The sequence below is a fragment of the Oncorhynchus mykiss genome, chromosome 28 (genome assembly GCF_013265735.2).
Source record: "Oncorhynchus mykiss isolate Arlee chromosome 28, USDA_OmykA_1.1, whole genome shotgun sequence".
Taxonomy (NCBI): Eukaryota; Metazoa; Chordata; class Actinopteri; order Salmoniformes; family Salmonidae; genus Oncorhynchus; species Oncorhynchus mykiss.
This window is the reverse complement of record NC_048592.1, coordinates 23,619,669-23,633,654: the sequence shown is the minus strand read 5'-3', so window position 1 is coordinate 23,633,654 and position 13,986 is coordinate 23,619,669. Positions and strand designations below refer to the sequence as shown.

The following is a 13,986-nucleotide window of genomic DNA, read 5'->3' as shown; positions in this document are numbered from 1 at the left end:
ATTTTTGAAAATGTATACAAAATAATTAACTAAAATACCATGTCTACATAAATATTCAGACCCTTTGCTATGAGACTTGAAATTGAGATCAGGTGCATCCTGTTTCCATTGATCATCCTTGAGATGTTTCTACAACTTGATTGGAGTCCACCTGTGGTAAATTCAATTGATTGGACGTGATTTGGAAAGGCACACACCTGTCTATAAAAGGTCCCACAGTTGACTGCATGTCAGATCAAAAACCAAGCCATGAGTTCGAAGGAATTGTCCATAGAGCTCCGAGACAGGATTGTGTCGAGGCACAGTTTTGGGAAAAGGACAAAAAAATGCCTGCAGCATTGAAGTCCAGTGGCCTTCATCCATCCTTCCTTCCTTTATTAGAAAAAGTTTGGAACCACCAAGACTCTTCCTGTACAATCAGGGGAGAAGGTCCTTGGTCAGGGAGGTGACCAAGAACCTGATGGTCACTCTGGCAGAGCTCCAGAGTTCCTCTGTGGAGATGGGAGAACCTTCTAGAAGGACAACCATCTGTGCAGCACTCCACCAATCAGGTTTTTATGGTAGAGTGGCCAGACATAAGCTATTCCTCAAAAAAAGGCACATGACAGCCAGGCTCCCGTGTGGCGCAACGGTCGAAGGCACTGCATCTCAGTGCTAGAGGTGTCACTACAGACCCTGGTTCGATTCCAGGCTGTATCACAACCGGCCATGATTGGGAGTCCCATAGGGGTTAGGGTTTGTAAATAAGAATTTGTTCTTAACTGACTTAACTGGTTAAATAAATAAAACAGCCCGCTTGGAGTTTGCCAAAAGGCACCTAAAGGACTCTCAGACCATGAGAAACAAGATTATCTGGTCTGATGAAAACAAGATTGAGCTCTTTGGCCTGAATGCCAAGTGTTACGTCTGGAAGAAACCTGGCACCATCCCTATGGTAAAGCATGGTGGTAGTAATATCATGCTGTGGGGATGTTTTTCAGTGGCAGGGACTGGGAAACTAGTCAGGATCGAGGGAAAGATGAATGGAGCAAAGTACAGAGAGATCCTTGAATCTGCTCAGAACCTCCGACTGGGGCACAGATTCACCTTCCAACAGAACAACGCAGGAGTGGCTTCGGGACAAGTCTCTGAACGTCCAGCCAGAGCCCGGACTTGAACCCTATCGAACGTCTTTGGAGAGACCTGAAAATAGCTGTGCAGTGACGCTCCCTATCCAACCTGACAGAGCTTCTTGATAGGATCTGCGGAGAAGAATGTGAGAAACTCTCCAAATACAGGTGTGCCAAGCTTGCAGCATCATACCTGAGGTTGTAATCGCTGCCAAAGGTGCTTCATCAAAGTTCAGAGTAAAGGGTCTGAATACTAATGTAAATGTGTTATTTCAGTTTTTTATTTGTAATAAATGTGCTAAAATGTCTAAAACCCTATTTTTGCTATGTCATTATCGGGTATTGTATGGTGATTGATTGGGGGGGAACTATTTAATAAATGTTAGAATAAGGCTGTAATGTAACAATGTGGAAAAAGTCAAGGGGTCTGAATACTTTCCGAATGCATTGTTATGTTGTGTGTGTGATCTAGTTCTACTCCTGTTGCTCTAATGGCACGGTATGGCACATACTGGGCAATTCCACTGAGACTCAGATTTTTCACTCTAAAATGTTTGCTAAACAAAAACCATTGATTTCAACGTTTAATGAACCATACAACTCTATTTGCTGCTTAAAAAAACATTTACTGGAAAAATTATACGGATGCTATTCGTAATAGAATTATGGTAAAGTCTTCCTCAGTTTTATTCTGTTACAAAACTTTATCTGCACAGTTCTTCCTGTAAATGTGTTTTTCTAAAACTTTTAGTGTAAATTGATAAGTACTCATTGTGCATAGCGTTGTATGATTTTGATAAATCAGTGGTTTTTGTTTGGTATACATTTTAAAAATAAAATAATCTCAATCTCTGCATAATTCTGTTACCATGTAATTGCCATACTGTAGATCATGTACCACAAAGGCCCGTGAAGTTCTGCCTGTGATTTGATACTCCCCACAATGGCTCTCTTTGGTTCCTGTGGTGATTATGGGTCCCGCCCCACCCTTAGGGCCTAAATATAGGTGGGAACAACTGTCTTGTGATATAGTATGTCTTGTCCTGCGCTATTGACCGTCCACCAATGATATATTGCTATCCGACTGGCCTGACTATTTTCCACGGTACAGAAATTGCTGAATGTGCACCTTCTGATTGAGTTTGGGAAGATTCTTTAATTGGTTTTGCGAACTCCTTCCTGTCCTTGCCTCTTTTTGAAAAATGTAATCGAATAGAGGAAACAAATGTGCTTGTATGTAATGGCTCTCCTTTTCCACTTGTGCGTCATCAGGCAAATTACATTTACAGGGGTGGAATACCAAAATAAATGTGTAAAATGATAAACAAATGTTCTGTAGGTAGTTGAGCAAGGCATTTTTAGCATAAAACTTTTAAATGTGTGTGCTTTTCTCCTTTGACAACAGCTGATTTTTAAAGAGGATATGGATGATTATAAAACACTTCTGCGCTACCTGCCGTGAGGATACTATTGTGAATCCTCTGAAGTAGGTAATGGAGGAGGGGAGCAGCCTCATTTGTTCGCCTATAAACGAATTGACTCTCTCCTCAACCACTTATCGGTTTCCGGGTCATGGAGGAGAGAGGACAAATGAGAATCTCCCTTGGAAGTTGAGCAGTCACCTTTGACCTGATGATCTGTAATGCCTCTGACACAGTTAGGGCTACTGACTTATGACCTTGTAACAGAACAGAATATATGAGTGTGTGTGTGATAGTTTCGTGGCACTAGGACCTTTATTTTGGTGAAGCCATGGCAATCGGATGTAATAATACTAGCCTCGTCTTAAGCTCGCGAGATCAGGATGGTTTGTTCTAGGCTATAATAATACTGACCTCTGTCACAAATTCATTATTTTGAGGGCAACACCAGTCACATGTTCTGTTCTCTCCTACCCAACAAAATGTAAATAGCTGGTGAGAGCAAGACGGTTTGTATTGCCGTGTCTAGCCCTATACAATATTACAATTTCATTTTGTTATACTGTATAACAGAAATGAACTTGTAATATACTGTAAACTCATAAATTCCTCCTCTAATGGTAATTGTGCACTGATTAGCGTGGTATTGCATAGTGTTTGTGTGTGAGTGAAGGAGGCGATGACCCCTATCTGGCTGCCCTGGTCTGGATTTCTAAACAGCTGTTCTGTGGGATTGTGGTTCCACCAGTCCAGCACGACTCCCATGGGCTGTCAGAAGGGCTTCTTCCCAAATGGCACCCTATTCCTTATATAGTGCACTTGTTTTAACCAGGGCTCTACGCACAATATGGGAATAGGGTGCCATTTGGGAAACATCCCAGCTTGATTCTCCCATGAGCTGTCATAAGGAGAGGGATGACCACATTGCTCCACTTCATGGCTGCTGAGATATGAGATTAGTATTATATTTACATACATTGATAAGACACAGCTCCATGAGCTATTCAGTATATTCATACTGGCTAAGATTAGTCAGGGTTGAATGAGCCTTCTAAATATCCGACAAGTTTCTGTTCAGAATCAGAAAGTTTTAGCAATTGCATTGTGACTTGTGTGACAGTTTTCTGTTATTCAGACTACTCTGTTAACTGTGGTGTGTTGTCCGGGGTACTAAAGCTGACGCACTCTGAGTCTGTTGGTTGGAAACCATATTCCATCAGACTAACTGTTCAGTCAAACCAGGAAATAGCTTGACAATGAGTCAGAGCTGCTGGCTTTCCTCCTGTGAGGAATTACTGTGAACCTCTGCTTTTCTTTTCCACTAGCTGTGGGATCTCGAACTCTCAAGGCAGGCTGGAATATGCTGCTAGGCAACCTCTACTCTTCTACAGACCCTAAAAAGGAGTGAAAAGTGGTCTGGCAACGTGTAATTGAAGGGGGAACTCTTTTTTTAAATGTATCTGTGAAATGAATATGTTTCCTTATTGTGTCACAGCATCGGAGTTGTCAAGGAAAACAAAGAAATTTCATTGTACAATATTATGCAGATTTGGATTTGAGTTCATGGTATTGCGTTTTATAAACATGATCTAACAGCCAAATAAAAATAGCTTCTTAGCGAGAGCAATTTATCAAGCAAGAATTTGGTAGGACTGGGAGTGGTCTGAGTTGGGAGGGGGAAACAGAAAACAAGCTGTTATTGGCAGAGAGGTTTGGAACTCTCTTTAACTAATTTACCTACTGGTGTTGTCACCAGGCAGACCAAAACTGCATCCCACCAAAACAGGCTGAAATTAAAGGTGGTCTTTTCAAACAGCTCTTACACTAAAAGGACATTTATCATAATTTTCCCAATTTCTCATCATTCCAACCTCATCGTGTGGAAACAGAGTGTACGAAACATTAGGAACTATTTTTTTGACATAGACCAAGGATCATCAACTAGATTCAGCCGTGGGACGATTTTATTTATTTTTTCTTCTAATTTGTAGACTGGGCTTCTTGTAGTCAATTTGCAAACAGATGTAATGTTTCACTAAAACAAAATAATTTCAAACCTTGCTTAAATTTGTATACTGTCATGCCTCAATTATGCTTGGGAACAGATTTCTTAAATTAAAATCACTTGGAGCTGATTTCCTGGTGTTTTTATTCTTATGTCCAACAATAAATTCCACACCAACAAAATGTTTTTTTTTTTTTACTTTGGAAACTTGGGAAGGGGACAAATAAAACCACCTTGCCTCGCGGGCTGCAAGTTGGGGAACACTGACATAGACGGACCAGGTGAATCCAGGTGAAAGCTATTGTCTCTTGTTGATGTTAAATATACTTCAATCATTGTAGATGAAGGGTAGGAGACAGGTGAAAGGAGGATTTTTAAGCCTTGAGACATGGATTGTGTATGTGTGCCATTCTGAGGGTGAATGGGCAAGACAAAAGATGTAAGTGCCTTTGAATGGAGTATGGTAGTAGGTGCCAGGCATACTGGTTTGTGTGTTAAGAACTACAATGCGGCTGGGTTTTTCACACTCAACAATTTCCTGTGTGCCTCAAGAATGTTCCTTCAGCCAAAGGACATCCAACCAACTTGGCACAACAGTGTGAAGCATTGGAGTCAACATTTTGATTTTATTTACCCTTTAACTAGGCAAGAACAAATTCTTATTTTCAATGACGGCCTACCAAAAGTCAAAAGCCCTCCTGCAGGGACGGGGGCTGGGATTAAAAACATGGGCCAACATTGGCCAGCATCCCTGTGGAACGCTCTTGAGACCTTGTTGAGTCCATGCCCCAACGAACTGAGACTGTTCTGAGGGCAAAAGGGGTTGCAACTCAATATTAGTAAGGTCTTCCTAATGTTTTGTACACTCAGTGTATATAAACACAGGAATATCACTTTTTAATTAAAAAAAAAATGTTTACCCCTTTTTCTCCCCAATTTCGTGGTTAGTCTAACTACCCAATTGATAGTTAGTCTTGTCTAATCGCTGTAACTCCCATACAGACTCAGGAGACGCGAAGGTTGAGAGCTGTGCGTCCTCCGAAACACAACCCAACCAAGCCGGACTGCTTCTTGACACAATGCCCACTTAACCCGGAAGGCAGCCGCACCAATGTGTCGGAGGAAACACCGTACACCTGGCGACCGTGTCAGCGTGTACTGCGCCCGGCCCACCAGTGCACGATTGGACAAGGACATCCCTTCCGGCCAAACCCTCCCCTAACCCGGACGATGCTGGTCCAATTGTGCGCCGCCCCATGGGTGTCCCAGTCACTGCGACAGAGCCTGGACTCTAACCCAGAATCTCTAGTGGCACAGCTGCCACTGCGATGCAGTGCCTTAGACCACTGCGCCACTCGGGATGCCGAATATCACGTTTTTGACTGCACTAGGCCTTTTAACCTTTATTTTGATAGGGAGTCATGCTGAGACTTACATATGAGCCAAACATACACATCAATGCTAGTTCAATGCTAACACTTCATCACTACTACTACAGTGCATTTGTAAAGTATTCAGACCCTTGACTTTTCCCCCATTTTTTTTACGTTAGCCTTATTCTCAAATGGAATGAATAAAACATTTCCTCAAATCTACACACCATACCCCATAATGACATAGCGGGAAAAAAAATTGCGTAAGTATTCAGACCCTTTGCTATGAGACTCAAAATTGAGCTCTGAATGCATTGATCATCCTTTGTTTCTACAACTTGATTGGAGTCCACTTGTGATAAATTATTTTGATTGGACATGATTTGGAAAGGCACACACCTGTCTATATAAGGTCACACATTTGACAGTGTGTGTCAGAGCAAAACCAAGCCATGAGGTTGAAGTAATTGTCCGTAAAGATCAGAGATGAGATTGTGTCGAGGCATAGATCTGGGGAAGAGTACCAGAAAATGTCTGCAGCATTGAAGGTCCCCAAGAACCCAGGGGCCTCCATAATTCTTAAATGGAAGACGTTTGGAACCACCAAGACTCTTCCTAGAGCTGTCCACCCAGCCAAGCAATTGGGGGAGAAGGGTCAGTGAGTTAACCAAGAACCTGATGGTCACTCTGACAGAGCTCTGTGGAGATTGGAAAACCTTCCAGAAGGACAACCATCTCTGTAGAACTCCACCAATCAGGCCTTTATGGCCGAGTGGCCAGATGGAAGCCACTCCTCAGTAAAAGGCACATGACAGCCCGCTGGGAGACTGGGAGACTATTCAGCTTCAAGGAGAAGATGAACGGCGCATAGTACAGAGATCCTTGATGAAAACCTGCTCCAGAGCGCTCAGAACCTCAGACTGGGGCGAACGTTCACCTTCCAACAGGACAATGACCCTAAGCACACAGCCAAGACAATGCAGGACTGGCTTCAGGACATGTCTCTGAATGTCCTTGAGTGGCCCAGCCAGAGGCCGGACTTGAATCCGATCAAACATCTCTGGAGAGACCTGAAAATAGCTGTAGAGCACTGCTCCCCTTCCAACCTGACAGAGCTTGAGAGGATCTGCCGAGGAGAATGGAAGAAACTCCCCAAATACAGGTGTGCCAAGCTTGTAGTGCACTACCCAAGAAGACTCCAGGCTGTAATTGTTGCAAAAGGTGCTTCAACAAAGTACCGAGTGAAGGGTCTGAATACTTACAGTACCAGTAAAAATTTTGGACACACCTACTCATTCCATGGTTTTTCCTATTTTCTACATATGATATGATAACTGGCTCTCATGAGGACTGCCACAGGAAAGGAAGACCCAGAGTTACCTCTGCTGCAGAGGATAAGTTCATTAGATTTACCAGCCTCAGAAATTGCAGCCCAAATAAACGCTTCACAGAGTTCAAGTAACAGACACATCTCAACATCAACTGCTCAGAGGAGACTGCATGAATCAGGAAGATCTCCGCATGTGTGGTTCCCACCGTGAAGCATGGAGGAAGAGGTGTGGGGTGCTTTGCTGGGGACACTGTCAGTGATTTTCTTCGAATTCAAGGCACACTTAACCAGCATGGCTACCACAGCATTCTGCAGCGATATGCCATCCCATCTGGTTTGCGCTTAGTGGGACTATCATTTGTTTTTCTACGGGACATTGACCCAAAACACACCTCCAGGCTGTGTAAGGGCTATTTGACCAAGAAAGAGAGTGATGGAGTGCTGCATCGGATGATCTGGCCTCCACAATCACCCAACCTCAACCCAATTGAGATGTTTTGGGATGGGTTGGACCGCAGAGTGAAGGCAAAGCAGCCAACAAGTGCTCAGCATATGTGGGAACTCCTTTAAGAATGTTGGAAAAGCGTTCCACATGAAGCTAGTTGAGGGAATGCCAAGAATGTGCAAAGCTGTCATCAAGGCAAAGGGTGGCTATTTGAAGAATCTCAAATATAAAATATATTTATTTAACGCTTTTTTTGTTTACTACATGATTCCTTCCATATGTGTTATTTCATAGTTTTGATGTCTTCAATATTATTCTACAGTGTAGAAAAGAGTAAAAAAAAAAAACCTTGAGTGAGTAGGTGTGTCCAAACTTTTGACTGGTACTGTATGTAAATGTGATATTTCAGTTTTAATTTTAAAACATTTGCAAATATGTCTTAAAACACTTTTTGCTTTGTCCTTATGAGGTATTGTGTGTAGATTTTATGAGGGGGGAAACTATTGAGTCCATTATGGAATTAGGTTGTAACGTAACAAAATGTGGATAAATGAAATGGGCCTGAATACTTTCCCGAATGCACTGTATTTAGGGAATTGTATACCCTTTGGGATTCAGCCTAAGCCTGCCTGCAGAAGCTCTGTCTGTCAGGTAGTTATGTAAATCCAACTGCTTATCTGTCACAGTCAACTCCCTGCCTCAGCTATCTCTGAGCGGCTTGGTGCTGTTCTCATGCTGTCAGCCTGAGACCCCAAATACTGCAGCCTCGTCTTTGAATCAATGTACAGAATCAGCCCTTTCCTCTGAGCTTTAGACGTGCGTGTATAGCACCATTCAACACTACTACCAAACCAAGGTGATATGTTGTTTCATATAGGTGTAATTAGACTGTGTATTAGTAGTATACAATCATCATACAACTCAAAGTACAGGTGTATCCCGTTTTATGTAGCCAAGTTATACACTCTCATTGTGTATGTATTCCTTGTATTAATGGAACTTTTTTTTCCTCTGCATTGTTGGGAAGGGCCCGTAAGTAAGCATTTCACTGTTAGTCTACACCTGTTGTTTACAAAGCATGTGACAGATTTGATTTGATTGATCCTGTCAATCTGTCAGTTCCGTTACTCTCTATTGCCCCTATAGTCTTTATTGAATGTCTGTTTTAATGTCAAACTGTTGACCAACCTGTAATGACATTGTGACATTGTTTTCATCTACCCCACAGCATCTCTTCAGACAGCTCACATATTGAACGAATATGAACTGATCCATTATTCTCTTAATTCCAGGTTCATTTTCCAGATGTGGAGAGAGTGGAATGGCTCAACAAGGTACTGAACGTCTTCACTGCAGTGCGTTGTCCTACAGTACACCAACCAGACCTGGGTTCAAATACGATCTTTCAAATGCGTTGAAAATCGTTCAAATACTTTGTTTGATCTAGCCTGCCTAGAGTGCCAGATTAGTGGGGTTTTGCAGTTTTGGGACTATCGTATTGGTCCATCAAGCCAGGCAAGCTCAGTCAAGCACAGATAACAACATATTTGAAATGATTTCAAGTAGTATTTGAACCCTGTCCAATACCAACTTTCCCGGCAGCAGCACTTGCCCTGCTCTAGATAAGTGGTACAGTGTGGAGGCAGGGAAGCGGGCGGGAGGGCAGCAGCCTCTTATAAATAGGCCCTTATCTGGAGCTCTGCTAACCCAGCTCCAGTACCAGCCTCCCTGGGGACCCTTCTAACTCCAGGAACTGGGAGGAGTCATTACTCTTACAGTTACTGTAAAAACCAGACTTATGGGGATTTAGTCCACAATGTTTCAAAGACACATTAGATAATAAAATGAGAGATTGAGCTCTATTTGTTTTGCAGGAGTGTTATAGATGCTATTGTTTTTGAAGTAGGTTTATAGGGTAAGGAGTTCATGCATCAGTACTTAAAGTAGAGCCCATAAACTACACTAGGGCCACACCCAAACCAAATAGATGTGTCAGTTGAGGTAATGTTATGTGTGTTGGGCAATTATGAGGGCATCTCCTACCTATTATCTATGACAAAATTATGCTAATAATTTTCCCTCTGGGATTAATAAAGTATTTCTTATTTTAATTCAGTCTTATTCAATCAAACCATGCAGAGAACAGGGCCATTACCTATGTAGTGTCTCTGTCAGACATTGAGCTTTGAGAATATGACCTGTGTAACCCTGAGTCTTCCGCTCTGTCTCCCTCCCCAGACAGTGAAACAGATGTGGCCGTACATCTGTCAGTTTGTTGACAAGCTGTTCAGAGAGACCATCGAGCCGGCTGTGAAGGGGGCTAACGTTCACCTCAGCTCCTTCTGCTTCACCAAGATCGACATGGGGGACAAGGTTAGACTGAGGCATTTAGATATACATGTATGTTTCCAGTGATGAGTTCTGGGGTCAATGTTACTGTTGGTTAGGTTCCCACTGTTATGTCGAGCAGTGTGGAAAATGTTCTATATCTTCTTATATGTTGTAGGTGTTTATTCTGTATAATATAGTTCATAGGTGTTTGTTGTTTACCGTCATTAGCCGTATCAACAATGTCCAGCAATTTATTCCTGTGTGTAAGTTTTCAAACTTGTTAACCTTGTAAGGGAACTTAGGAAACGCATGCTTGAAGTATGGTTGGACAAGCGGTTTGGGTTTGAGCACACAGAGGCACCTGTCAACCATTGGGTCCTGCTTTGTCACCCTATCCTCTCTCCCACTCTCCCTCCATCTTTCTCTCCTTCTCTCTCTACAGCCTCTAAGGGTGAACGGGGTCAAAGTGTACACTGAGAATGTGGACAAACGACAGATTATAATGGACCTGGAGATTAGGTATAGTCACATGCACTGTGGTTCTATTTGGAGATACCTTTTTATATCATTACATATCAAGACTATATATATATATATTTTTTTAAAAATCTTTTCAGCTTTGTTGGAAATACAGAGATTGATGTTGACATCAAGAAATACTACTGCAGAGCTGGTATAAAAAGTATACAGGTAGTAATATTTTTATATCATACACATGCGTACACTACTTTCTATTGGGAAATGTTGTGACTTTCTCTGACTATTCAGTTGATATACCAGACCTCCTAAGCTTGATGAAAATCTGTCTGTTGCATGAGACGAACCATTAGCCACCGCCGTATTTGGCATTATGAAAATTAACGGGTTTTTTTTCAAAATGTTCTTTTTTTTTACATAATATGTTGACACTTCATAGATAAGGGTGAAGGTTGATTATACAACATTACAAGAGGTTGCCCTTGCAAACCACCAGCATATTTGCTGATCAGAGAGAGACAGTTGTATGCAGGGTAGTCTACAGTAATCATTGCGAACCCATTCTGATTGGCCAGGTTTGAGACTGCAGTCTCAGGTGGTCAATGTGTCCACTCTGGTAGGCTGTTTTGGAATCAGTCCAGATTTCATACGGTTTTGTTGGCTCCTAATAGATGGCTGGCTTTTCACTGTAACCATTTTTGTTCAGAATGAAGCTCTTAAATGTGGCAATCTGCAATCTCATATGTTTTGTTTTGATTCTGACCAAGCCACTGTTTTGAGTAAATGTGAGAATAAGACTACAGCAGTATGGTTAATCAGTATGGCAGTATGGTTAATCAGTATGGCAGTATGGTTAATCAGTATGGCAGTATGGTTAATCAGTATGGCAGTATGGTTAATCAGTATGGCAGTATGGTTAATCAGTATGGTTATTGAAAATGTCAAATTTTTCCATTTCATGTTAAGGGATGACTCTGTTTAATTGCTCGTCCTTGCAACCAAATTTGTAGCTCTAGACAGTGTCTACATTTCTGAGTAAAGAGTCACTTCAGTCAGGATGGATACTAATAAAAGCAGTGGAACATTTAGTAATACAACTCAGGTCAGACTTTTCCTTGAGACAACAAGAAGACAGTCATGTAGAATTTGTCAAATAGATGAATCAAAAGTGTATTGTACCGTTGTTTCCTATGTAATAAGATAGAGACCTATAAATTGTATGTTACAATGATCTGCAATCGAAAAGTCACTGATTGGCATGTTTTCTGCAGCTTCACGGTGTCTTGAGGGTCATCATGGAGCCCCTGCTCGGAGACATGCCATTGATCGGAGCCCTGTCAGTTTTCTTCCTGAAGAAGCCTGTAAGTATTGGCAGCCATTTTGTCTTATTCTAGAACTACTGCAGTGGTTGGAACCTCTGAGGAGGGAATGGTCAGCAGACCGCTGGATGTGAAGGATGTTGTATTGAGCTCCTGTTCCAGAAAACCCATTCCCACCAAGCCTAATTATAATTAGGCTTGCAACCCAAATGGCTACCAATTCCCTTTTATAGTGCACTACTTTTGATGGGCCCTGGACAAAAGTAGTTCAATTTATAGTGAATAGTGTGCTATTTGAGATTTAGCCTTAGTCCATACCCTGCTCTTTAGCAGCTGTCTTCCTGTGGGTCAGCATGTGTTATAGATTGAGGGTTTGATATGGGGTCCCTTAGGAGGAGGATACATTCCAGTAAAAGGACAATGAGGGGGCACTGTAGCTTCCTGCCGGATTCATTACAGCTGAAAAGATAATCAACTGGTGTACAATAGCTTGGATATATTTCCTAGATGGGTAATAATGCTCAGGTCTTATTTTAAACAGACCCAGTTTGGGGCGGTGTTGATTACCAGTCCAGTAGTCAGTCACACGTCATTTGTCTTTTTGACAATAGATGTTTTAGTGCTGTGAAGTTATGGGTCTCAAGGAGCATTGCTGTGCTGTTATTGTCAAGATATGGGTCGTATCGCCTCTGTGTCTCGGTCATATCGTCCCTGTGTCTCAGTCATATTGTCCCTGTGTCTCGGTCATATTGCCTCTGTGTCGGGGTGGGGAGAGCAGATTTGCTTTATCTTAAGCCTCCTCTGTGCTCTTTATGCTGTCGAGGCTGCGTCTTTCTCTTTGGGTAGGATTTATGTAGACTTTCCTCTATGCTCATTGCCTTGTTATTACTCGGTAAAGGTCTATGGTAAGTCAGCTGGACATCCAGTCTATACCATCTCATACAACTCTCCCCTCTTGGCCTAATACATCTTAACCCCTTAATGAACTACAGTCAGTTAGTGTTGGACCAATGCTGTGAACGGAGTTGAATTATGTCTTGCCAGTTTAGTTAAATTTGATCATCTTCACACAGTCCAGTCCTGCTAGTCTTGATGACTACAATAGCATCCTGCATTTTCCCAGCCAGTCTATAACGGTACGCTCATTGTAAAACATAATCCAATTCACTGTTAGTATCAGCGCTGTGATGCACTTACATACAGTACAGTTTGAATAGATATGTTGCATCAGGGATAGAGACTGTCATCATCCCTAGAAACACAGACCAGGCTGAGCCACAGTTATTTCCCCCTGATGTAGTCAGAGGCCTGGTTAGAAGTCCTGGGATAAAGACTGGGGTGTAATGACAGTCCTTTAGAGTGACAGACAACCATCCAAGTCTTATTTTAACTTCTGGAGTTCTATCTCTCCTCAACTGGACTGTTTTTAACCTGGTCCAAGATCTGTTTGTGCTCTCTTGACACATCTGGGACCAGGCTAGACTGCTATAGAGCACATGGTTCTTGTCCACAATGGCCTCTGACCTGTGGTCCAGTCATGGAGACCTTCTTAAGAATGAATGTAAGGTCCACCCCTCTACCCTGTCTTGAATTTGTTTTTGAATTTACCGCCCCTTGAAGAAGCTATTACCTGTAAAGTGTTGTGCCTTCATACTCCTCCTGCCCTTCTACCCTGACAGACAGTCTATCTGTCCCCTGAGTTGTGTAGACGTTTGTTCTCAGAGTTACCATCAGTGGAGAATGGCAGCCTATTCGACTGGCTGGTAAACAGTGCCCCGTCTGAGCTGGAGGCGAGGGAGGAGCGTGCCAAGAGTGTGGTGTAAATGTGAGCAGCGTTGCTGTGGCTACGTAGCGTAGCGGCTGTGTGTTTGAAAGTAGAGCAGAGCAGAGCAGCCAGCCAGGATAAAAGGCCTCACCAGGACTGTTTGATGCTGCAGCATTCTCCTGCCATGCGGTCATAACCAAAGAGGAAACCACCTTTTCTTTCCACTGACTAATGGATGATCTTTGTTCAACCCAATGTAATTACAGTGAGATACCCATCATGTGCTCTCATTTATAAACATCACTGAAAGTTGTTGTTAAAACAATTATCTTTGGATAATCAATGTTTTTTTTACTGGTACTTGGTTGTTGTGGATAGGAGTTATGACTTAGTTTGTACAGCCAGGTACAG

General features: G+C 42.3%; 1 protein-coding gene across 4 annotated transcripts in view; it reads left to right on the top strand.

Annotated features, from left to right (window-relative positions):
- Positions 1 to 13,986, top strand: part of LOC110508771 (extended synaptotagmin-2-B) — a 49,507-nt gene that overhangs the window by 5,889 nt on the left and 29,632 nt on the right. For all 4 annotated transcript variants that reach the window (XM_021589576.2, XM_021589575.2, XM_021589574.2 and 1 more), the window contains exons 3-7: positions 8,976 to 9,017; positions 9,922 to 10,056; positions 10,457 to 10,533; positions 10,632 to 10,704; positions 11,763 to 11,852. In XM_021589576.2, coding sequence (XP_021445251.1) covers positions 8,976 to 9,017; positions 9,922 to 10,056; positions 10,457 to 10,533; positions 10,632 to 10,704; positions 11,763 to 11,852 — 417 coding nt within the window. The remainder of the gene's footprint in view (positions 1 to 8,975; positions 9,018 to 9,921; positions 10,057 to 10,456; positions 10,534 to 10,631; positions 10,705 to 11,762; positions 11,853 to 13,986) is intronic.